The 27,430-nt window shown below is 32.6% G+C and overlaps 3 protein-coding genes across 12 annotated transcripts in view; all 3 read left to right on the forward strand.

The window, feature by feature from the left end:
- Positions 1-27,430, forward strand: part of LOC148624274 (hemicentin-1-like) — a 96,786-nt gene that overhangs the window by 31,619 nt on the left and 37,737 nt on the right. For 2 of the 10 annotated variants that reach the window (XM_088566913.1, XM_088566916.1), the window contains 17 exons: positions 1,587-2,501; positions 3,036-3,341; positions 4,493-4,801; positions 6,473-6,778; positions 7,463-7,768; positions 8,455-8,760; positions 9,448-9,753; positions 10,440-10,745; positions 13,989-14,294; positions 15,198-15,503; positions 15,776-16,081; positions 20,879-21,184; positions 21,881-22,186; positions 23,361-23,666; positions 24,224-24,529; positions 25,443-25,748; positions 26,312-26,617. In XM_088566913.1, coding sequence (XP_088423039.1) covers positions 1,587-2,501; positions 3,036-3,341; positions 4,493-4,801; positions 6,473-6,778; positions 7,463-7,768; positions 8,455-8,760; positions 9,448-9,753; positions 10,440-10,745; positions 13,989-14,294; positions 15,198-15,503; positions 15,776-16,081; positions 20,879-21,184; positions 21,881-22,186; positions 23,361-23,666; positions 24,224-24,529; positions 25,443-25,748; positions 26,312-26,617 — 5,814 coding nt within the window. The remainder of the gene's footprint in view (positions 1-1,586; positions 2,502-3,035; positions 3,342-4,492; positions 4,802-6,472; positions 6,779-7,462; positions 7,769-8,454; positions 8,761-9,447; positions 9,754-10,439; positions 10,746-13,988; positions 14,295-15,197; positions 15,504-15,775; positions 16,082-20,878; positions 21,185-21,880; positions 22,187-23,360; positions 23,667-24,223; positions 24,530-25,442; positions 25,749-26,311; positions 26,618-27,430) is intronic. The other 8 variants (XM_088566915.1, XM_088566918.1, XM_088566917.1 and 5 more) reach the window with 8 other exon arrangements.
- On the forward strand, positions 11,943-13,977 carry LOC148624275 (neural cell adhesion molecule 1-like; the record flags this gene model as incomplete). The annotated part of the gene is made up of 1 exon (XM_088566925.1): positions 11,943-13,977. A coding segment is annotated over one exon (945 nt), but the record flags the coding sequence as incomplete, so codon positions are not given.
- Positions 16,088-20,872, forward strand: LOC148624276 (basement membrane-specific heparan sulfate proteoglycan core protein-like). The gene is made up of 2 exons (XM_088566924.1): positions 16,088-17,464; positions 18,806-20,872. Exons 1-2 carry the CDS (start codon positions 17,110-17,112, stop codon positions 19,126-19,128), a joined length of 678 nt encoding a protein of 225 aa, XP_088423050.1. The 5' UTR covers positions 16,088-17,109; the 3' UTR covers positions 19,129-20,872.

The raw sequence follows: 27,430 nt of genomic DNA on the forward strand, positions 1-27,430 counted from the left end.
TGATATTTGTTTGCCGTATTACCTGTATTTAATCAGTGGCAGAACCTAAAATTGGGAAATTTATTTTTCAAGCAAGAAATCTTGATTTTTCACAATTTGTACCAAATATATTTTTCACCTCACTTTGCTCGCCATTTAATTCTATACGTGCCCATGTTAATGATGGAATTGTAGGATTGTTACATTAAAGTCAACTTGAGGGTGTCGTATGTGCATATATATGCTTTCTTGTTGATAATATTTTACTTGAGTTCAACAATGATTGGAAATATTTTTTTTTTATATAACAGCCAGGATTTTTATCTGTTGAAGTTGAGGTCACCAGTATATCCCTAAACCAATTTTTAAAAACTTCCTGGCTAGCTTCTTATGTATGATAAGAAAACATGTACTGTGTTTTAATAAGTACAATAAGCAGGGAAATACTCACGTCACAAAAACATTAAAGACTGTTAAGATAAGGTTTTTGCCCCATCTGACCATTGAAAGTAGATTAAAATAATAGTAACTAAGTGAATGTGAGTACCTTGGGAATAACATAACTTTATGTATAAAGACAGTGATTGTGGTGACTTTATACGAATGGTGATGGAGATGTAATGATCTAATTAGTTTCAATCCTAAATGTTTATGACCATCTTTTATGTCCTTTTTGATTTTGCATCAAAACTAATGTCAGTCTAAATTTAATAAATCCAACATTTAATACAAAAGACTACTTATCTAACATTAACATATTATTCTCACTGTAGTTAAGTAACTGATGCACTGCATGGGTGTCAATTTTCAAAGTTAAATTAATACTGGTATAGTTATATTTGATTGGTAACAAGGAATTAGTTAATAATATTTTTCACTCATTTGAAACTAATATAATGATGATTTTTGAACAGTTTATACTCAAAAACAAGGATTGGACCAGTTAACACTTTTTCTATACCGCTTCATGGTTTATATGTTTGTTAACTGCCACAAACCAGGTTAATTCATATAACCTGTACAAAACATTCCTAAAATATATATTAAAAATTTTTTGAAAAAAAAGATTAGGGAAAAGGCATTAGCCACATTTATAACAATATTAACCAATTGAATTTTCCTTGAAAAATTGTTACCCATGACGTACAGATTTCCTGCAACAACATGATAACCTTTTTAAAAAAGATTTGCCTTTTGATAGTTGCCTTCAATTTGCTTTATTTCAGTATTCATATTTTAGTTTATATTGAGACAGTGTTTATACTCTCTTGTCTTATTTCGAGAAATGTTGTGTTAATGGTCATATCAGGCATCATTAAAACAAATTATACCAATTGATAATACTTGAACAAGTGGTGACTTTTAGATGATAATACAATTTTTAATTTTTCACAACTATATTTTCAATTAAATAAATGTTAAAAAGACTTTACTTTTTGTTTTCTGATGTCATTCTCTTATTAGTCCTTAAGGGTTGATTTTTTGGACAAAACAAGTTTGTCCTTGTTTTTACAGTTCTAGGGATTCATAAATCTTTGTGTCCCATAGTCTTGGAATCCCATGAATCAAAATGATTTGAATAATTCTATTTCGTCTCTTTTTCTTAGGTGTTCCTGTTGTATCCATAGTACAACCTTCCTATTCAGTAGCTAGTGGTCAACAAGTGACCTTGGGCTGCACTGTCAACTCAAACCTTGCTGTCAATAATGTCTACTGGCAGAGAAATGTTGGTGGTACCATAACAACCATCCAATCTAACACCAACACCAACAAATATAGTGGTAGTACTCCAACTTCACCATCCCTAACCATCTCTAATATAGATGCTAATGATGCTGGTGTTTACACATGCTTTGCCACCAATAGTGTTGGAACTGGTCAAAGTGCAACAGGAACTACCCTTACTGTTTCTAGTCCACCCACTGTACAGGTATTACAGAACTCCTATTCTGGCAACACTGGAAGCACCATCACACTTCAGTGTTCAGTTACATCCACAACACAAGTAAATAATGTTTACTGGCAGAGAAATGTTGGTGGTTCCATAACAACTATCCAATCTAACACCAACACCAACAAATATAGTGGTAGTACTGTTAATACACCATCTCTTACCATTACCAGTCTTGCCCAGAGTGATGCAGGGTCATACACATGCTTTGCCACAAACAGTGCAGGAACAGGACAAAGTGCAGTTACAACTTTATCTGTCTCATCACCACCTTCTGTTATAGTGACCCAGCCATCTTACTCTGTCACTACTGGACAACAAGTGACCTTGTTCTGTACTGTGACCTCTAACCTGGCTATCAATAATGTCTACTGGCAGAGAAATGTTGGTGGTACCATAACAACCATCCAATCTAACACCAACACCAACAAATATAGTGGTAGTACTGTTAATACACCATCCTTAACCATCTTTAGTGCTGCCCAGAGTGATGTTGGTACATATACCTGTTTTGCTACTAACAGCGCTGGAACTGGACAAAGTACAACAACCACTCTCAGTGTTACAGGAAGTATGTATTTTTGTCTCTGTTAACATAACAGTTGAAACTGTACCTTTGAAATGATTGATGATAGGCTGCTGGTATATGTGTTCTGTCTCACCTTTGTCTGTATTTCAATTTGTTTGTCTGTTACATGTCACACTGTCTAATGCCTTCCAACACTCATACTGTTAAGAAACGAACACAATGTACATAGATGTTTCATTAACTACAAATAAAATATTAGAATTATAGCACTACCTGATGGTGGAATAATGTTTCCTTAATATGCTAAAACTTGCCATGCTGTAAATTTGTTAAGACATACTAGAATGTATTGAAATGGCATTTTATTACAGTTACTTTTGAACACACTTGAGACATTAAATTGATAGAATCAAAACTAAATCAGCCGCATGATTTAGTTTTCATAATGGGATACACATGCACTTTTTTATTTTCTATTGTTTCTCATACCTGTGTCTATCTTTTTATGTACTGTAAATTCTTTTCTGTATAACATGGGCATTGTTCTCTTATATTTCCCTTATCCACTTACCTTAGATATACCAACAGTAACAATATCTCAGTCAGCTTACTCTGTCACTACTGGACAACAAGTGACCTTGGTTTGTACTGTGACCTCTAACCTGGCTGTCAATAATGTCTACTGGCAAAAAAATGTTGGTGGTACCATAACAACCATCCAATCTAACACCAACACCAACAAATATAGTGGTAGTACTGTTAATGCACCATCCTTAACCATCTTTAATGCTGCCCAGAGTGATGTTGGTACATATACCTGTTTTGCTACTAACAGTTTAGGAACTGGACAAAGTACAACGACCACTCTCAGTGTTACAGGAAGTAAGAGTTTAAAAATAAAAGTTAAAAAAAAAAATGGTATACATAAAAAAAGGACCAATGAAGACAGACTGGTATTTGGTCTCTGCTATTAATGGAACACCCTTTATGTTACTTATGTAAAGTTTATAGCTTTGAGTAAAAATAAATGATGATATAAGTCAACAGATTCATGATGTGTCCAACAAGGATTATCATTTACTGGAGGATACAAAACCTTTCTCAAAATTTTATTTGTAAAAAAGTTTGGTGTGTTAGTTGTTGATTATTGTATTCCTGTAGAAAATGTAATAACAGTATGACCTCAAAAAGTTGAAACTTTCATGGAAATATTTAATGTCAAAACTAATTCTAGGTTGCTTTCTGAATAAGTAATACATGATGCAACCTCCTAGAGACTTGATATACCATCAGGGTATAGTTGTACAGGCCTGGTGTCAGAAATTTTTTATCTGGGTTTTGACGGGTTATTTTGAAAAAAATAAATGTTCCCAAATTGAAAAGTACCTTTTTTGCCAATTTGAAAAAAAATTGGAAATCATTACATATGTATCATTTTTTCTTGCTTCATTGAAAACAAAGGATACTTAAAGGATTGTCATTAGTGTTTCATTGTTTTTTTGTTGTTGTGTTTTTTGGTTTTTTTTTTATGTTCATTGTTTAGGTTATAAATCCTTCAAATAAGTAGTGGTAAATTAGCCCTTGTTATCTACTGTTAATTTTATTTGGTTTTATTGCGTCAAAATCTTGTTTTAAGTTTAACTATTAGGATAATGAAAAGCATGTTTTAAAAAAAACATTTTGATATTTAAAATGAAATTAAAGAAATTATATTTTTACTTTAAATGGGCACACTGAAAAAAATAAAAACCCCTTTTGAATCTGAATATCATGTTGCTGACTTCTAGTGTTAATTGCTATTATTATATCTACTTCAAATGTTGTGTTTACTTGTTTTTTTTTGTAAAAGTACATAAAAATGGGAACCGTAAACATGTTTTTTTGTAAAGAAAGGTCAGAAGTGCCATTGAAATTTTACAAAGAAAATTAAGAATTAAATTATTAAATACAATTATTTGGTTTTTCTATGCTGCCAATGTTGTGTTATTCAATTTCAAGTACAACATATTTAAATATACATTTATTAATTACAGGTCCACCAACTGTCACTGTTCCAACACCACTATACACAGTAACCACAGGTCAGTCAGTGACCTTGGCCTGTACTGTGACCTCACCTAATCTACAAGTGACCAGTGTGTATTGGCAGAGAAATTCTCAAGGGAATATTAACACTATATTTTCAAATACTAACACAAACAAATACAGTGGCAGTACAGCATCTACTCCATCTCTGACAATAGCTAATGCTGACTCCAGTGATGCTGGAAGTTATACATGTTTTGCCTCTAACAGTGCTGGAACAGGCTCAAGTACTGCCACCACTCTCACAGTTTCTGGAAGTGAGTAATTGTAGTAATGCTTCATGACAAAACTGAATGATAGGAAACAATATCATTTTAAAATAAGGAGATGTATTTTTCCATTTTGACTGCCCAAGAAATTATTAACATGTCTTTTTCCATCACTTGGCGTCCATCATTCATCTTCATTAACAATTTTTCAAAACTTTTCTCCTCTGACACTACTTGACCAATTGAAACCAAACTTAGTATGAATGTTTCTTTTGGTATCCTGCATAGAACTGATGAAGGGGTTTTGATCCCTTGAAAAACATGGCTGCAGTTACTAAAGATAGAACATAGGGGTCAGACAGTAGTTTTTGGCATAGAACTCCAAAACCATTAGGTTTAGCCAATTTTGGACATAGTTGAAAGTGTTCAGCATGATGAGATCTTCCTGTGGTCAAATTTATGTTTTAATCTGTGTAGCCATGTTGGAGCTATTGCACTTTTTCAATGTTTTTTGCTGTTCTTAATGTTATTTCTATCAAAACTCAACTCCTCTGACACTATTTGACCAATTTGAACCAAACTTAGTATGTTTCTTTTGGTATCCTGCATAGAACTGATGAAGGGGTTTTGAACCAAACTTGGTATGAATGTTCCTTTGGGTATCCTGCATAGAACTGATATGGGGATTTTTGATCTGTTTAAAAACATGGCCGCTGTTCTTAAATATAGAACATAGGGTTCGGACAGAAGTTTTTTGCATATATGTCCAAAACTGTTAGTTTTAGCCAAATTCTGATAGGAGGAATAGTGTTAAGAATGATGAAATCATTCTGTGGACAAATTTTCGTGTATATTCAGTGAGCCATGTTGGAGTTATTGCCCTTTTATGATTTTTTTGGGGGCTATCTTTAATATTATTGCTTTCAAAAATCTTCTCCTCTGACACTCCTTGACCAATACAAACCAAACTTGGTGTTAATGTTCCTTAGGGTGTTCTGCATAGATCTGTTGTAGGGATTTTTGATCCATTGAACAACATGGTCAATGTTACTAAAAATAGAACATAAGGGTCAGATAGAAGTTTTGTGCATATATCTCCAAAACTGTTAGGTTTAGCCAATTTCTGACATGGGATAAAAGTGTTCAGTATGATGAGATCTATCTCTGGTTAATTTTTTGTTTTCAGAGCTGGTGCATATTGCTATATACAATATTCTAAAATATCTCATTGTAATGGCACTGAGGGTTGCTGTATGGGCAAAGTTATCAAGTCTAAAAAAGTAATTTCAAAGAAAAATTATCACACTTGAATAAAGAGGAAGTATGACAACCTTGGGTCATTTGAGGGCAGGTTAATTTTAAAAACAAATTTTGGCAACAATTTAATGTTCAGGCATAAATTGTGGGTTTTGTAGAGTTTAACATTTGCATCCTTTTTATAAAATCTGAAGATTTTAATACTTCAGACACTTCACGAAGTGCTTGCTTGATCTGATTAACCATGAAAATTGTTCGTACTTGGAGAGGTTTTGTATTTCCTGACCTGCAAAAATTTCGTACATGTAACAATGAATTAACTTGTGATAACATTCAAGTCTGGCAAGTAATTAAGGTAACTGTATTATAGTGAAGTTCAATGTTGTAATTGTATAGATCAATAAAAGACATAAAAGATCAATTATTTTATGTGATAAGCAATTTTCATTTTATTTTTTAAAGGTCCCCCAACAGTAACTGTGGCTCAGCCATCTTACTCAGTCACTACTGGACAACAAGTGACCTTGGTCTGTACTGTGACCTCTAACCTGGCTATCAATAATGTCTACTGGCAGAGAAATGTTGGTGGTACCATAACAACCATCCAATCTAACACCAACACCAACAAATATAGTGGTAGTACTGTTAATGCACCATCCTTAACCATCTCTAATGCTGCCCAGAGTGATGTTGGTACATATACCTGTTTTGCTACGAACAGTGTAGGAACTGGACAAAGTACAACGACCACTCTCAGTGTTACAGGAAGTATGTATCTTTGTATCTTTTAACCTGGTAATATAAATTGTGCCTTTGGGAAGACAAGTTACTTGTAGTGTTTTGTCCCACCTTTGTTATTGCGTGTTTTATAAATGAATTTGTCAGTTACACATATAACACTATTTAATCTCCAAACATGTTTTGTTTAAAATTAAATGTTTTTTTACTGATGTTAAATAACTTGAAATATTAACATTTGTTGTATGATAATTGTCCTGCTATATACAAAAAAAGTGTTTTTATGCTTCCTTTGTTATAGATGGATAGTTTGTCCATGTGATCACTTTATTATAAGAATTACATCCTTGCCGGATAAATATAGCCAGCTTATGCTATAGATTCATGAAGTAATCAACATTGAGCTTAAATTGAATTTCAATGTTTTTAGCAGTAATATAAAGAATATCAGTAATAATGATAAAATGTTGTAAGAATTTAAAGAATCCTTTGCTAATAAACATTAGTATTTCAAGTCTGTTAACAAAACTCTTGGTTGCCTTTCAAATCATGGTAGGTTTACTTATTGTATACTGATAAATTACGATGATCATCATTTAGATATTTTTTTACAACTTGAAGAAATATTTGTATTTTTGTCCTTATTATATGCAAAATAATTTCCCACTTTAATATCTGGATAACGGATACATATCCCTTCTTCATTAACCTCAGGTCCTCCAACAGTAACTGTGGCTCAGCCATCTTACTCAGTCACTACTGGACAACAAGTGACCTTGGTCTGTACTGTGACCTCTAACCTGGCTATCAATAATGTCTACTGGCAGAGAAATGTTGGTGGTACCATAACAACCATCCAATCTAACACCAACACCAACAAATATAGTGGTAGTACTGTTAATGCACCATCCTTAACCATCTCTAATGCTGCCCAGAGTGATGTTGGTACATATACCTGTTTTGCTACTAACAGTGTAGGAACTGGACAAAGTACAACGACCACTCTCAGTGTTACAGGAAGTATGTATTTTTGTCTCTTTTAATCTGGTAATAGAAATTGTGCCTTTGTGAAGACAAGTTACTTGTATATGTGTTTTGTCCCACCTTTGTTTTTGCATGTTTTATATATGAGTTTGTCAATAACACATATAACACTATTTTACCACCAAACATGTTTTGTTTATAATTAAAGTTATTTTTTGCTGATGTTAAATAACTTGAAATATTAACATTTGTTGTATGATAATTGTCCTGCTATATACAAAAAAGTGTTTTAATGCTTCCTTTGTTATAGATGGATAGTTTGTTCATATGATCACTTTATTATAAGAATTACATCCTTGCCAGATAAATATAGCCAGCTTATGCTATAGATTCATGAAGTAATCAACATTGAGCTTAAATTGAATTTCAATGTTTTTAGCAGTAATATAAAGAATATCAGTAATAATGATAAAATTTTGTAAGAATTTAAAGAATCCTTTGCTAATAAACATTAGTATTTCAAGTCTGTTAACAAAACTCTTGGTTGCCTTTCATACCATGGTAGGTCAACATATTGTATACTGATAAATTATTATGATCATTATTTAGATAGTTATTACACCTTATAGAAGTATTTATATTTCTGTTCTTACTATATGCACAATAAGCTCCCACTTTAATATCTGGATAACTGATACATATTCCATCTTCATTAACCTCAGGTCCCCCAACAGTAACTGTGGCTCAGCCATCTTACTCAGTCACTACTGGACAACAAGTGACCTTGGTCTGTACTGTGACCTCTAACCTGGCTATCAATAATGTCTACTGGCAGAGAAATGTTGGTGGTACCATAACAACCATCCAATCTAACACCAACACCAACAAATATAGTGGTAGTACTGTTAATGCACCATCCTTAACCATCTCTAATGCTGCCCAGAGTGATGTTGGTACATATACCTGTTTTGCTACTAACAGTGTAGGAACTGGACAAAGTACAACGACCACTCTCAGTGTTACAGGAAGTATGTATTTTTGTCTCTTTTAACCTGGTAATAGAAATTGTGCCTTTGTGAAGACAAGTTACTTGTATATGTGTTTTGTCCCACCTTTGTTTTTGCATGTTTTATATATGAATTTGTCAATAACACATATAACACTATTTTACCACCAAACATGTTTTGTTTATAATTAAAGTTATTTTTTACTGATGTTAAATAACTTGAAATATTAACATTTATTGTATGATAATTGTCCTGCTATGTACAAAAAAGTGTTTTAATGCTTCCTTTGTTATAGATGGATAGTTTGTCCATGTGATCACTTTATTATAAGAATTACATCCTTGCCGGATAAATATAGCCAGCTTATGCTATAGATTCATGAAGTAATCAACATTGAGCTTAAATTGAATTTCAATGTTTTTAGCAGTAATATAAAGAATATCAGTAATAATGATAAAATGTTGTAAGAATTTAAAGAATCCTTTGCTAATAAACATTAGTATTTCAAGTCTGTTAACAAAACTCTTGGTTGCCTTTCAAATCATGGTAGGTTTACTTATTGTATACTGATAAATTACGATGATCATCATTTAGATATTTTTTTACAACTTGAAGAAATATTTGTATTTTTGTCCTTATTATATGCAAAATAATTTCCCACTTTAATATCTGGATAACGGATACATATCCCTTCTTCATTAACCTCAGGTCCTCCAACAGTAACTGTGGCTCAGCCATCTTACTCAGTCACTACTGGACAACAAGTGACCTTGGTCTGTACTGTGACCTCTAACTTGGCTATCAATAATGTCTACTGGCAGAGAAATGTTGGTGGTACCATAACAACCATCCAATCTAACACCAACACCAACAAATATAGTGGTAGTACTGTTAATGCACCATCCTTAACCATCTCTAATGCTGCCCAGAGTGATGTTGGTACATATACCTGTTTTGCTACTAACAGTGTAGGAACTGGACAAAGTACAACGACCACTCTCAGTGTTACAGGAAGTATGTATTTTTGTCTCTTTTAATCTGGTAATAGAAATTGTGCCTTTGCAAAGACAAGTTACTTGTATATGTGTTTTGTCCCACCTTTGTTTTTGCATGTTTTATATATGAGTTTGTCATTAACACATATAACACTATTTTACCACCAAACATGTTTTGTTTATAATTAAAGTTATTTTTTGCTGATGTTAAATAACTTGAAATATTAACATTTGTTGTATGATAATTGTCCTGCTATATACAAAAAAGTGTTTTAATGCTTCCTTTGTTATAGATGGATAGTTTGTTCATATGATCACTTTATTATAAGAATTACATCCTTGCCAGATAAATATAGCCAGCTTATGCTATAGATTCATGAAGTAATCAACATTGAGCTTAAATTGAATTTCAATGTTTTTAGCAGTAATATAAAGAATACCAGTAATAATGATAAAATGTTGTAAGAATTTAAAGAATCCTTTGCCAATAAACATTAGTATTTCAAGTCTGTTAACAAAACTCTTGGTTGCCTTTCAAATCATGGTAGGTTTACTTATTGTATACTGATAAATTACTATGATCATCATTTAGATATTTTTTACAACTTATAGAAATATTTGTATTTCTGTCCTTATTATATGCAAAATAATTTCCCACTTTAATATCTGGATAACTGATACATATTCCATCTTCATTAACCTCAGGTCCCCCAACAGTAACTGTGGCTCAGCCATCTTACTCAGTCACTACTGGACAACAAGTGACCTTGGTCTGTACTGTGACCTCTAACCTGGCTATCAATAATGTCTACTGGCAGAGAAATGTTGGTGGTACCATAACAACCATCCAATCTAACACCAACACCAACAAATATAGTGGTAGTACTGTTAATGCACCATCCTTAACCATCTCTAATGCTGCCCAGAGTGATGTTGGTACATATACCTGTTTTGCTACTAACAGTGTAGGAACTGGACAAAGTACAACGACCACTCTCAGTGTTACAGGAAGTATGTATAATTTGGTTTGGTTAATAAGTTATAATGTATATCCAGAATTCTAGCAATATAGAGATGTCTTTTTGTTGTGTATCTTTGAGTATCATTTTGGTTTACACATCAGTTTTGTGATTGAATTCCAGTTTTGTACAGCTATTTGAGGATGCAGGTCATGATAATATACACAAATTGATGAATATAACTAAATGCATAGAAATAAAAGTGAAAATTTGTATACTTTTTAAATATGAATGAACTACTGTTTTGTTGTAGTTTGTATTTATTATCCTTCAAAAAAGAATTCATTTTTTAATATAAAAGTAATTTTAAATAATTGAAAAAAAAACTTTCCCTGTTACATTAAAAAACATTTCCCACATTATTTTAGATCTTGATTAGCTGTAGGCAGACAATGTTGTTTGTCCCTCTTCTGTGTTTGCTTCTTTTCCTTGTCTTTGTCTTTTATCTCTTGCAAAATAATAACATTCAACAAAATGGCAAAATTGTTTATATTTTCTTGAGTAATTTAACTTTGTAAATGATGATAAAAATGTCGCACATAGTCCATCATTATTAAGTCTATATGTATGGAATGTGATTTGATTTCCTCATATAAGGGGTGATTGTTAAATGTCAATCAAAGATCCCTTTGTTAGTGAAAGAAAACAAACTACGTATACAATTTGTAAGTAAAAATGAAAATAGGCATGGATGTTAGTTGACAAAATTTTGGCTTATGTCATCTTAAAATTCAGTGTGCACTTTCTTCAGGTAATTAAAGGTGTGCTTCTGATTTACAGAAAAAAAACAAGCCGATGATCCAAACAGTCCAGATATATTTATTTATATGATTTGTTCTTTTTAACCTTGTCAAGCCTGAATTGAATGATAGTAAAATACTATATTTCAGTTATTAATATAAATAAAGAAAATTTGTTGATTTGTAGAACCCTTTACATCACCTCTTTCAAATGAATTTAAGGATACTAGTAACTAAAAACAAAGGTTGCCTTCCATAGCTTGAGGGTCTTGTCTTTTTTGGTTTACCTAAACCACTGGCATAAAATTCTGTCTTGCTAATTTTTAGTACTCAGTTAATTTGCTTTTGCTGTCAGAAGCTTTCTTTAAGTAACCATTTATAGTTGGTAGTAATTAATAACTGACTTGCTTTAACTCATAATTTTTTTTTAAATATATTTATCACAAAATTTTGTAGCAATACCAGTAGTTAATGTACAACAAGCAACATACTCTGTTAACTCGGGACAGTCTGTAACATTGGTCTGTACTGTCACCTCAAACCTTGCTATAAATAATGTCTACTGGCAGAGAAATGTTGGTGGTACCATAACAACCATCCAATCCACCACCAACACCAACAAATATAGTGGCAGTACTTCGTCTTCACCATCCCTAACCATCTTTAATGTTGCATCATCTGATTTGGGCACTTATACCTGTTTTGCCAGCAATATTGTTGGAACAGGACAAAGTAGTACCACTACATTAGTTATTTCCTTTCCACCAACTGTTGTAATTCAGCAGTCATCATATTCTGTCAGTGCTGGTCAATCAGTGACCTTGGTCTGCACAGTAACATCAAGTCTTCAGATATCATCTGTGCAATGGCAGAGAAATTTTGGTGGTATCATAACAACCATTACATCCAACACAAATACCAACAAATATAGTGGCAGTACTACCAACATTCCATCGTTGTCAATTTCAAACACTGACTCGAATGATGCTGGGCAATATACTTGTTATGCCTCTAACAGTGCTGGCACAGGCCAGAGTACCATAACAACTTTAACAGTGTTGTTGCCTCCTTTAGTGAGTGTTCCCCAGTCATTTTATTCAATAACAACTGGCCAGGCTATAACCTTGACTTGTACTGTGACCTCTACCCTTCCTGTCAACAGTGTCTACTGGCAAAGAAATGTTGGTGGCACAATAACAACGATTACTTCTAACACCAACACTAATAAATATAGTGGCAGTTCAACAAACACACCATCCCTAACAATCTTTAGTTCTAACTTCAATGATGCTGGCAGTTACACTTGTTTTGCTACTAACAGCGCTGGAACTGGGCGAAGCAACCCAACAACTCTTAGCGTAACTGGAAGTAGGTTTAGTAGCAGTATTTCATAATGTTACATGGTTCATGTTTATAAAAGTAGGTATGCAAGCTTTCATGCTTCCAACTTGAATTATGTAATCCATGTATTTCATGTAACACGTGTAAGGAATTATAAGGAGAGTGAAAATGTTGATTATGTCAAAGAGACAACAAACCTGGCAGGATGAAAAATGTCAAGGCCACTCATGGGTCTTCCATGAAATTCTTTGAAGACACATGAGTGACCTGGAGCTGACATTTTTGCTACTATTGTGGCAACAGAATAATCGCTTGAAAACTTTAAGGATGAAAGTGTAGAAAGAGCAATTTTTTTTCAGTATACATATAGAAAAATGTACAGCTAAAATCTATATTTCTGAAATTATGCAAAAGGAAAGGAAATTTAAAGGATAAGATTTTGAAAAATACTTTAAGAAATGAATTCTTCTTGTGAAAAATGCAGATATGTATACTTATATAATGAATTATTTAACATCTCCATACAAGCCTACTTAATGAACTGCTTTTAAAATATTATATATATGTTCTATTGAGCTAGCTATAGCTTTGTTCATTGCCCTTTTGTTCAGGAGTTGTGTAATCAAGGCTTTGTTCAGACTAAACTAATTTACTTTCCAATAATGATGCCCATTTTATTTTAAACCAATTTCAGACATTTCACAAGCACATAAAAAATAAAATATTTTGCAAATGTAACATTCGGGGAAAAATCCCTATGTTTTGTTACACTTCTACCATACACATTTTTTTGTGTTGTAATTATATTTTTGTTGTCTCATTTATTCACACTCTTAAGTTGGAACAGAGATTTGCTGGTGTTACTATAAATGATTCTTGTGATATATCTGGTTAATTTTTACCCCCTGTCTACAGTAATATCAGTAAGCTAAAGGTTTTAATATTGCTTTTTTCAATTGTTTATGCATTTTATTGATCAATAAGTCTTCGATAGATATCATTTTTTGCTGAAATAATTTTCAAGGAATATTGAGATATTTAGACAACTGTTTGCCTAAATTTTGATATTTTTAATAGCATAAGTTACAACAATACAATCGTAGCAATGCTTGGTTGACAAGTTTTCATACATATAACTTTTTAATTTTTTATAGGTCCACCCACAGTTACAGTAGCTCAGCCATCTTACTCTGCCACAACAGGACAACAAGTGACCTTGGTCTGTACTGTGACCTCTAACCTACTTGTCAATAATGTCTACTGGCAGAGAAATGTTGGTGGTACCATAACAACCATCCAATCTAACACCAACACCAACAAATATAGTGGAAGTACTGTTAATGCACCATCCTTAACCATCTCTAATGCTGCCCAGAGTGATGTTGGTACATATACCTGTTTTGCTACGAACAGTGTAGGAACTGGACAAAGTACAACGACCACTCTCAGTGTTACAGGAGGTATGGTTACTGCATTTTTTATATGAAATGATTTATCAGTTTGAAAAAAGTTTATCAAAGATTAATTTACATATTTAATCCAGTATTATTTTGACATGACATTACGACTCCAAAGATTTTTATTTTCAGTCGAAGATGAAATGATATAAAGTTTTGATTTTGTTCAGACTTCTTATAATTGACAAGGCAATAAAAACAAGTGAATGACACATATAAGTTTCAAAACAGCAATTATGGGTTAATTTATACATAACAACAGAAGGTTCAGTCATCCTTAATTGTGCTCTCACACCAAATATTACTTTTTTTATAATTTGAGAGAAATTGGAGTGACATGTACAATGCTACAAACAGGTACACTAAGACAGTACAGTGTTCACACAAACTGCCTTGTATAAGTAATGTGATTTATACCTGTTTACTGATGTGTAAGAATAGGAAAGAGTTCTGTTATAATCATTAGTAGTAGTAGTAGGATTTATCTGCTTGCATTATTTTGGATATGATGTATAAAATTTGTCATTGAATTTCCATCTCGTGCCTTTTTGTTTGCCTTTTATTTTTTTTAGAATAGATCTGCATTTCCTTTACATTTCACGTAGTTTTAGAAGTCATTATGTTGTTATTTTCAGCCTCATAGATACTAATTGTATTAAACAGATATTTTAGTTGGTAGTTGACAGCTAATGATATATATTTCTGGTTCCCTTTTATGGTATTAATAGAAATTAGTCTGTGATTATTTAAATAAATCATTTTATCAAAAGCTAGAAAAATTTTTTCCATTACATGGCTTTCATTTCAGGTTCAGTATATAACAGTGAGAGAATGTGAAGCATAGACATTTTTTTGCCATTTTTGTAATTTTGTTGCACTTCAAGTATTTAATAACTGTAATTTCAGTTCCCCCTACAGTCACTATTCTCCAACCATCATATTCTGTCAATGTTGGAAACACCATAACTTTAGAATGTACTGTTACATCAACACTTCCTGTTACCTCTGTCCAGTGGCAGAGGAACATTGGTGGATCCATAACCACCATCACATCCACTAGCAACACCAACAAATATGGTGGCAGTACTACCAGTATTCCTTCATTGACCATTAATTCAGCAGAACTTGGAGATAGTGGCAGTTACACATGTTTTGCTACTAATATTGTTGGAAGTGGACAGAGCAGTGCTACTACACTTACTGTCAATGCCAGTATGTTTAAAGATTTTTGCTGTCTACTCATACAACTTAATTTTGATTCAGGATTGCCTGAGCTTTTTACTGATTTATAATTTTTCATAATCATTATACTGGTTCTAATACATGTAGTTATTTTTTGTTATGGATAATTCTTTTCTGATAAAGGTAAAAACTTCTAACTTTATTTTGACAAATAGATTTGATTTTTTAAAGGAAATAATATGAACAATACACAAGATTGGAACTTTTTTTTTCTGTTAACAAAATATTGAATCAATTTTCAGATCCACCTACTGTTAATGTATTACAACCATCATATGGCGTAACAGTTAGTAACTCTGTTACCTTACAGTGTGTTGTTACTTCTAGTCTACCGGTCACCTCTGTCTACTGGCAGAGAAATGTCGGGGGTTCTGTCACAACTATTACCAGTAATACCAATACCAACAAGTACTCTGGAAGTACAGCTAATGCACCATCATTGACCATTTTAAGTGCTGAGTTGGGAGACACTGGAAGTTATACCTGTTTTGCATCTAACAGTGCAGGAACTGGCCAAAGCACTGTTACCACCCTCACTGTTACTGGCAGTAGGTTTTCATTTGCACTGTGTTCCTTGATACTCATATATAACATAGATTATCTTTATAATCTCCATTACCATTACAGAATGTTTGTTTAATGTACTCCATAAGCTAGAAGCATAATATGGTCTTGGAATATAGCTTCATACTCTTTCTTTTCTTGCTATAACTGTGTATTTTTTCATTATTCTAATAATCAATTATAGGAATAAAAATATTTTGTTTTTTTTACTCAACATACATAGGAAATGACTTTACAAAACAATTTCTTTTTGAATACATGCAAAATTATTTGAATTTTCTATTTTTTTTATCCTCAAAGTAAATAAATTGACAACATTTTAAATAATAACAAAAAAGAAATGCATGTAAGATAACATTTGGACTATCAATTATGAATGATATGACCCAAACAAATGACCTTTAATTTTCTTTTTTTTTATAAAATTGATGAAAAAATCCTGAGAGTCAGTGTACTTGACTGCCCATTGTGTTAGGCCTGTATCAAATAATGTTAACTTCTTTGATGATGGCTGTTTCAACCACATAATTACTGGATATAAGTTTTCACTTGGCATCTTTTGTCTTGGGTTGACATACGCTGTTAAGTATACATGACCATACCATATTTGTTGTACACCTATATACACCCACCCTTATCTTATACAAATTCAATGTACATTTTATATATTTATCTTATCCTAAGTATTGTGCCTACACTTTTGTAGCCTTTCAAATGTGTCCTTAACTGATAATAATGGTACCGGTAAATGGATTTATTTTGGAAGAAAAAAATGCTTTAAAATAGCAGGAATGTTACATTAAAATGTATTATACTATTTTGTAAATATTGTCCTCATTATTTAAATATTTGTACATAATTTGGAAAGCATTCGTTTACAGTTGTTATCAGTAAAAAAGATATGAAAGTGACCCTAATTTAGAATGGAAACTTCAACACACAAAAAAAAAAGAATTATTGACCTTCATATAAAACGGATTTTACAAGTGGAGTAGGTAATAAAATGTTCTAAATGGTTTCAATAGTTATTCCCAAGCCATTTTTAAATGAAATTATTTCAGTTCCCCCAACTGTCACAATATTACAGCCAACCTACTCAGTCACAGTTGGTGATTCTGTTACTCTTGAATGTACTGTGACATCTGTACTCCCTGTAACTAATGTGGAATGGCAGAGAAATATTGGTGGTACCATAACAACCATCACATCCACCACTGACACTAACAAATACACAGGAAGTACTGTCAGAGTTCCGTCATTGACAATATCAATCACAGAATTAGCAGATACTGGAAGTTATACTTGCTTTGCTTCCAACAGTGTAGGAACTGGTCAGAGTACTGTTACAACCTTGACAGTTACTGGCAGTAGGTTTCTCTTGACACTTGGAATGGCAATATCAACCTTATTTATATATTTTTTCTCATCTTTACTGTAAGCTCTTATACTCATAACATTGATGTGCCTCCTATTCCTTGTGTCCTATGCATTCTGTCACTCAACACAAAACATTTATATTTTTTACATTGATCTAGGTTTACTATGATGTATTTCTTTTTAAATATTTTCTTGACATTTTTTGCATGATCTGAATTCCTGGATATTTCTTTTTGCAAATTAGGAATATGGGTCAACTGTATCTGAGCAATAAAATTGACAATGATAACTTACTAGTTATAATATACTTTCTGACTTTTATTATATGGAGAAATTAACTATTCCAATATAGATAACAGTTAATGGTAATTATATTGGTTGAAAACTCTTTATTGGTAAACTGTATGTATTTTATACCCCCTTCTTTAAATACATGTACTAATGGAGTATAGTGATCAGGATGTCTGTTTATCCACACATTGTATACCTTTATGCATTTTTGAATTCATCCTTCAGGGAATAATTTTTAGGTGCTTGTTTTTCCTGTTGTACATTTGCTATTTTTAATTGATTTTAATGGGACTTTGGAATATCTTTAATAAGAATATGGATTTTGCCACTGATTCAAAATTTACAGTTATGCAATGCTGCTGTGCATCTGCTATCTGAACGAATTTTAGGTTTTCATCAATTTTACATGGACTTAAATCATATGTATCATGAAGTAGTCACAACTCCAAACCTGCCTGATGGTATTTTATGACATTTTCAGTGAATGATTATTTAATGATATTTTACACCTGCTTTTTTGATTTTTGATAAAAATGAATTTTTGGTTTCCATTAAAATGATGTAAATTGCCATAAACTCAATTAGATGGTACATGTGTTGTAACTAATTTTCAGCCTGTTACCTCACTTAGGCTATGCCTTCTGTTGAGGTATCCATTTCATTTTAGTTTTTGCTTATATATTTGATCTCGTTATTGAAGTAGTTTATATCAAAGTTAAGCATAGAATGATGTTTGTTTTTGTTTGTTGGGGTTTAACGTCCGAGCAGCAATATTTCAGCTATATTCAGACGAAAGCATAGAATGAAAAGTCAAGATTATATTTGCATGTATGCATGACCTAGGTGTGTCTCTGTGGAGGGCATTCTTTTGTGAGCTTTACTAAGAGCTCACAAAGTGTTGTTAATGACAGAAAAAGTTGACGTTAATTTAAAGCTGAAGGGAATTTTTGTCTCTGTACTGCTCTCATTTTACTTATGATAATACTTCAGAATATATTTGAAGTACTATAACATTTTAAACATTGTCAAATCAATTTTAGCTCCTCCCATCCCCACAATAGTAGAGCCATCTTATTCCATCACCCTTGGCAATGCTGTAACCCTGGAATGTTCTGTTACATCTATCCTCCCTGTCACTAAAGTGGAATGGCAAAAAAATATAGCTGGTATAATAACATCAATTACATCTACAACTGACACCAACAAATACACAGGAAGTACTGTTAGTACACCATCCCTGACAATTTTGTCAACAGAATTTGCAGATACTGGAACTTATACATGTTTAGCAGTCAACAGTGTAGGAACTGGTCAGAGTACTGTTACAACCTTAACAGTTAGTGGCAGTAGGTTTCGAATATAAACTCGCTATTGGTTTCCAACTTCTATCAGGGCTAAATGACTCTCTTCCATATTTACATAATATTGTCAACCCTGTTCTTGATTTCTATGGTATTAGTTTTTGCTGGTATTTGTTTCTGAGCATTGTCTGAAATATCTAATGCATATGACTTATTATGTATTCAATGGTTGTAGTTATATCAAAACATCTAATTTAAAACCATTTTTTCTTCTGTTTTCTAAATAATGCCAAAAACTTATTTCTACAGGCCACTTTGTCACTAGATTGTTGCTTTTTTGTTGTAAAAATAATAAAGACTGTATATTAGTGCTATCAAAGAGCTTTTATTCTTGATTTAATTTATTAAGGAAGTACAGGAATATATAGTCTGTTCCCAAAATACAGATCTATATACAGAAAGAACTACAGTTACATGAAAATATGGTGTACTTAGATAAAAAAGCATCATCTGTTTGATAGGCTGCACCCTGTATCACTTCTACCTATGGTCTGAATTATATATATCTTTCATGCTCTGTTTGGGTATTTTCTGCTGTCTTATTTCAATAACCTAAAAACTGTGCTTTATTGATACCACATCATGTACTGGTACATTTAAAACCACTGAAATACTCTTGCATGTTTACCGGTATATTTTTTAACTAGATACAGTTGTAATCATTTACTAATGGTAAACTACTGTACAATAGTTTTTTCAATTTCATTTGATTATTATGGTCAAAATCTGATTTTCCAGACTGATAAAACTTATTTTTCTACTTACTTATGTAACCAATCATTTTTCATGTATAGTTGTATAATTAATTTGCCAATTTAATTATGACAAATGATGTTTTAAATCAACAGTGCTGTGCTGCTGCTCAACTCTTTCTTCACAATTTGTGAAAAGTAGTTGCAGTTTTCTATGTGGTCTTGCAAATTCTGCATGGATTTATTTATTTGATTAATACATTTCTTTTTGTTCATTCTATTTTTTAAAGTAAACAATGGATAATAGCCTTTGAATCATCAAACATTTTTCTACTTTTTGTTTCCATCTACTTTTATTCTCTGTTATTTGTTCTTGTAATGTTTGCAGAAGTTTATATATATATGATATATATATATACTTCTGCAAACATTACAAGATATATATATATACATACACACTGCTCCATCGGATCAAAATTGATAAGGAAGATAATGTAAAAAGGTCTGAAAAATTCCAAACGTGCGTGTATATATATATATATATATATACAACGTCTCAGAATGTGATGACTCTATTTGCAACACTGCTCCATCGGATCAAATTGATACAGGGAAGATATATAAACGTATAGAAAGGTCACTCTGCTGTGCGAGTTCGAGTCCCGCGGAGGGAACGACCAAAAATTTGCATCGCAAATTTGACAGTTCTAACATCGTTGGGAATTTTTCAGACCTTTTTATATATATATATATATATATATATATATATATATAACCTGCTTTTCATATGAGTACACTCAGTTATGCTACAATACAAACATGCTATCATTGCAGTATTGGGTTCATGCTTGTTACATCATTACAGCAGTGTATGCCAAATTGGTACCAGACCGAATCTCTTATTTGAACTTTTCTTCTATTTTGGGCAACTGAAAAAAAAAAAACAAGACATGTCTGTTGGTTCTGCAGTATTTCATTTTCACTGCATTACAGTGTTTGTTGTCTTTTATACCGTCATCTGTATTTTGAAAGTCATTACTTGATTCCTGTTTCATTTCAGCTCCTCCAACTGTTACCATTTTACAACCATCATATACTGTGACTGTTGGTAACTCTGTTACCCTTGAATGTACTGTTACTTCTGTACTCCCTGTGACTAATGTTGAATGGCAGAGAAATATTGGTGGTACCATAGCAACCATCACATCCACCACCAACACCAACAAATACACAGGAAGTACTGTCAGTGTTCCATCATTGACTATATCAACCACAGAATTGGCAGATACTGGAAGTTACACTTGTTTCGCATCCAACAGTGTAGGAACTGGGCAGAGTACTGCTACAACCTTGACAGTTACTGGCAGTAGGTTCCCATTGGCATGGCTTTCCTATGTATCTAATGAACACACTATCACTCTTGCAACCCATTTTACCAACCTTTCTTATCCCAGTTACAATCCTGATGCTTTTTTTTTTATTTCACCAATTCTGCATTTAACACTTAATCCATGTTATATCTTTATTTTTACCAGCTTGTTTGTCTATTGTCTTTCTGTTTCTTAAAATGTGCCCATCTATTAACAGTGAACTTTTGATTTAGTGACTTCTGTATGGTATTTCTTTGTAGAAGGCTTACTTTATTTGAACTACTGAAGAAAAACTGATAAAAGAAATATTGTAATTAGACTTGATTTTTTTAATAGTCTTAATTATCCTTTTACTTAGAATGAAAAGTGAGTGTGAGGGAAAAAAATCAATTTGAAATGTTGCAATTGATAATTTGAGAGATAAGAGATAAATTATGCTTCAAATTGATTTAAATGAATGAGAGAGAAGAAAAATGCTTAAACTTATTTTATGTTAGTATTTACTTAAATTTAGTGAAAAGGATTCTGTTTTAAGGTGAAAAACATAAGCTGGGTTTTGTATTAAACATTAGATAACTTCATAAGGGTCTTTTATTTAAAATTTTCAAAGCTGATCCTATTCATTAGTATTAAATATAAATCAAATGTAGTTGTCCCGTGTTTTGTTTAAAACATACATCTATCGATTTCAGCCCCTCCCACCGTCACAATATTACAGCCTACTTATTCCGTCACAGTTGGTGATTCTGTCACACTTGAATGTACTGTTACTTCTGTACTCCCTGTGACTAATGTTGAATGGCAGAGAAATATTGGTGGTACCATAACGACCATCACATCCACCACCAACACCAACAAATACACAGGAAGTACTGTCAGTGTTCCATCATTGACTATATCTACCACAGAATTGGCAGACACTGGAAGTTATACTTGTTTTGCATCTAACAGTATAGGAACTGGGCAGAGTACTGCTACAACCTTGACAGTTACTGGCAGTAGGTTTCCATTGGCATGGCTTTCCCATGTATTTTATCTTTACACTATTCCTGAAATCCCTGTTGCACTCTGATATATCTTGTATCAAGCATTAAGATAATTTTGTAATCAAACCCTGATGGTTCTTACACTGCTATTTCCCACTGTCACATGTATCACTGTGTCACAATCCAAGTTTTCAAATATGATCTCACCAAACCCAGTAACAACCAACTCTTGTCTCGTATATGTAGCTACTGATAGATAAACCTTGCTTTACAGAATCTTTTTGTAACCCATACTGCTATAATTAAATAACTAATGGACCCAGTATTAATATTTTTTGACCAAGTAGTTAAAAGATTTATATATTGTTTCTAATTTTTGTTTTATTTGATTATGCACTTATTTTTGTTTTTATACCTTGAGAAGGTTGTAGGTTATATAGGATTACCCTACATGTATATATATGTCTGTCCACATATCTTGTAATTATAACTCCTTCTGCACTTTTCAGTCGGTTTTGATTTAGTTTATACATGTAACGATAAGAACTTTTTGGGATAGAATACCAGTTCTTCCAACTAACACGGTCTTCTCCCCTTCCATACAATTTTAAACAACAGTTGAACTGAAGGGGAAAATACAGATTTTAATGAAATTTAGTGTAGAAGATAGAAATCAAATGTAGATGTGCATGAAAGGAGATAATAATTGTCTTATACCTGTCAAACAGAGATAATACAACTTAAGGAGTTTTCTTCTTAAAACATCTCCTAAAACACTGAATTGATGTTGACAAATTTTTATAGAAAGTTAAGGCATCATTTGTATATATACACTAGATACGATGGTTAATCCCATGTTAATGTAATGAGAGGGGTTTAACATGAAGGGTGTCTAATTGAAGCAGGGGTATTATCTTTTGGGGTTATTTACAATGTTTATAGTTTTTATCTATTTGTAAATTGTGTATGACTTCATTTTGTTTATCAATACCATTTTAATATAAATATGTCTCAATTTAACTGATATTTTTTAATAAGTTTTTCTTTTTCCTCTCCTTTGTCAGATGTTTTATAGAAAAAAACAACCCCCACAAAAAAACTCCTCCCCCCTCCTCCCCCCACACAAAAAAAAAAGATATGGATCTTGCCTTTTAAGGGTCATTGTTTTTAATCTGTTGTTTTGCAGCTCCTCCAACTGTCACAATATTACAGCCAACCTATTTAGTCACAGTTGGTGATTCTGTTACACTTGAATGTACTGTTACTTCTGTACTCCCTGTGACTAATGTTGAATGGCAGAGAAATATTGGTGGTACCATTACGACCATCACATCCACCACCAACACCAACAAATACACAGGAAGTACTGTCAGTGTTCCGTCATTGACTATATCAACCACAGAATTGGCAGATACTGGAAGTTATACTTGTTTCGCATCTAACAGTATAGGAACTGGGCAGAGTACTGCTACAACCTTGACAGTTACTGGCAGTAGGTTTCCATTGGCATGGCTTTCCCATGTATTTTATCTTCACATTATTCCTGAGATCCCTGTTGCACTCTGATATATCTTGTATCAAACATTAAGATAATTTTGTAATCAAACCCTGATGGTTCTTACACTGCTATTTCCCACTGTCACATGTATCATTGTGTCACAATCCAAGTTTTCAAATATGATCTCACCAAACCCAGTGGCAATCAACTCTGTCTGGTATATGTAGCTACTGATAGATAAACCTTGCTTTACAGACTCTTTCTGTAACTATTTTGCTGTAATTATTTCTCTGACATATCACCTATGTACCAAGTATTAATATTTCTTTTTGTTAAAGTTGTTAGTAGGTATTTATTGCTTCTAGCTTTCTTTTTCTTTAAACATGCAATTATTTTAGGACTTTTTGCCTGTTTTCAACTATATATTGATCACTTCATTTTCTTTATGATCACCCCTTTTATACCCCTACTCCAAAGACAATAGGGTATACTGTTTTACCCTTGTTAAACCTGCTTTTTAGGGGTTATTGTTTTAATCTCTTGTTTTGCAGCTCCCCCAACTGTCACAATATTACAGCCAACCTACTCAGTCACAGTTGGTGATTCAGTTACCCTTGAATGTACTGTGACATCTGTACTCCCTGTGACTAATGTTGAATGGCAGAGAAATATTGGTGGTACCATAACAACCATCACATCCACCACCAACACCAACAAATACACAGGAAGTACTGTCAGTATTCCGTCATTGACTATATCAACCACAGAATTGGCAGATACTGGAAGTTATACTTGTTTCGCATCTAACAGTGTAGGAACTGGGCAGAGTACTGCTACAACCTTGACAGTTACTGGCAGTAGGTTTCTGTTGGCATGGCTTTCCCATGTATTTATTAACCTTTCTTGTAACCAACCCACTGCTCCAATCCACAGATGTCCTTAGATATTATTACATACACTTGTTGTTTTACTTTTTTTCTTATTTGTTTTTCTACATTAGTCTTTTGATGATGCATACCACGGTTTGTGACCTGTTACCTTTAATTTAGAGGTCAAGGTCAAGTTGTCAATTTTATGATTTGCAAATGTATATAGCATTTTTACTGCACCAGGACTCACAGAGATGGATTCTATCTCAATAGATATATTAATTATAATTAACCAATGTACATATTTTCATTTTACACTTGTTTATATCATCTTTAGAATTACGACTTTACTACTGTATCTCCTTTCATTTGTAAATTTAAGGGTATCTTCATGTGTAAGCAAGAAAAAAGTACTTAACCAATCACATGGAAGTTTTTTTATTTGAATTGTAGTGTATTAATTGAGCTTTGTCATTCACATCAACAAATATAAATTTAAATTAGTCAGTCAGATTGAGCAAAACCCTGTATTTCTGTTCAACAAAAAGTTTGGAAAAAATTTTAAAAAAATCGTGAGGCATTTCAATTATTTAGCCAATAGTGTATAACTTTAGAATGGTGTTACACTTTGGGTAGAAGTAATTCTTATTACTCTTGTCTTGTAAAGATATGTTTTTCTAATGGAGCTAGAAAACATTGGTACTACAAGTTACTGATAAATAAGAACCTTTTTTAATTTAAATGCACTGTCTGAAGTCGTATAAAATGGAGTCATTAATTTTTAATTTGGTCCTAAAATTTTAGCGTAATTAATTTATTTAAAAATATTAAACATAATGAACTATATCTGAAGTGTCTATCTCTGTCTTTGTGTTTCTCTATCCTTAATAATTAATTTCAGCTCCTCCTACTGTCACAATACCACAACCTACTTACTCAGTCACAGTTGGCAATGTTGTTACCCTTGAGTGTACTGTTACTTCTGTACTCCCTGTGACTAATGTAGAATGGCAGAGAAATATTGGTGGTACCATAACAACCATCACATCCAACACCAACACCAACAAATACACAGGAAGTACTGTTAGTACACCATCCCTGACAATTTTGTCAACAGAATTAGCAGATACTGGAAGTTATACATGTTTTGCTTCCAACAGTGTAGGAACTGGTCAGAGTACTGTTACAGCCTTGACAGTTACTGGCAGTAGGTTTTGATGGTCACATAGATTAGATTCCCATATTATCTGATTTTTTTTATCATATTACACTTTTACATTTGTATATAAAAATTATCAATAATCCATTTCACAAACTATTTTTATGCCTTTCATTATCATTACACCCCTTCCGCTTTATTCCATGCCTCCAAAAACATTCTAACATATTCAACTATATTACCATTCCTGCCACATTATTGTTGCTTTAAAGAATAGATATAACCCTGATATCAAGTAAAACAGATTTGAAGCAGCTTAGCAATCAAGTTTGCAGGGAAAACGAATTACTATGTATTTTCTCATTCTTTCTTCCATCTTTATATACCATTACTATTGCTTTATTAAGAATACCTACAGTTTTAATGATTGCTAGTTGACTTGATAACTATTGATTATGTCACAAATCTGTGATCAATGTAAAATATCTTGAAGTTGTTTTGCAGTATATAATTGTTAAAATGTATGCATTACTTAAAATGCATATAAAAGAAGACAAAGACCGGATTATTTTCCTGCTATGATTTACTGATAGTAAATCCTTTGATTTCAGCCCCTCCCACTGTCACAGTACCACAGCCTACTTACTCTGTGACTGTTGGTGATATGGTCACTCTAGAATGTACAATTACATCTGTACTCCCTGTGACTAATGTTGAATGGCAGAGGAATATTGGTGGCACCATAACGACCATCACATCCACCACCAACACCAACAAATACACAGGAAGTACTGTCAATATCCCTTCTCTGACCATATCTGCTACTGAATTGGATGACTCTGGAGACTATACATGTTATGCTTCTAATAGTGTAGGAACTGGACAGAGTAGTACTACATCTCTTACAGTTATGGGAAGTAGGTTCCTGTTTAAAGGACATTCTATGCATTGCCTTCATCCTACATCACTTTCATCCCATATACATTTATTCACATATCCATTACTGGTATTCCATGCGGGAAAGGAATATTTCTAGCCCTTTTCCCGTATATTTTTCCCTAGGTCCCCACTTTCTTTTCCGCACATTGTATCTTTCCCTTGTGTTGGTATTATTCAACTCTTTTAAGCATACATCATTAACCTTGACATTTAATTTTAATTCAGGAAAGTTTCAAATGAGTTAAATTCTTATTCTGTTTTTATCACATTAATCATTTGCAATGTTTTACTTAATATCTGACAAATGTTATAATTCGTACCTTACATCTGTACAAGGTTGATTTCAGTACTTTATATTCAAAACAATGATTTATTGCAATTTTAAGTTTATACACTAAGCTAATATGCAGAGTTAATTCGGTCATTAGACAGTTTGATAGTTTGGTAAATGATCAACCAATGCTGTATAGCAACATGTTGGGTAATATTTAATGATTGACTAAATACTTGTCAACAAAATGACAATAGTGTCAAAACTTGGACAGTGTCTATTGATTAACTGATATTGGTCAATACAACAATAGCTTGGACAGTATTATACTGATATTGGTCAACCATAGTCAAAACTTTGACACTGTCTATTGATTAAGTGATATTGGTCAATACAACAATAGCTTGGACAGTATTATACTGATACTGGTCAACCATAGTCAAAACTTTGACACTGTCTATTGATTAACTGATATTGGTCAACACAACAATAGCTTGGACAGTATTATACTGATATTGGT

This window comes from Perna viridis, chromosome 2 (assembly GCF_037379345.1).
Source record: "Perna viridis isolate PV_CMFRI_1.1 ecotype Kerala chromosome 2, ASM3737934v1, whole genome shotgun sequence".
NCBI lineage: Eukaryota > Metazoa > Mollusca > Bivalvia > Mytilida > Mytilidae > Perna > Perna viridis.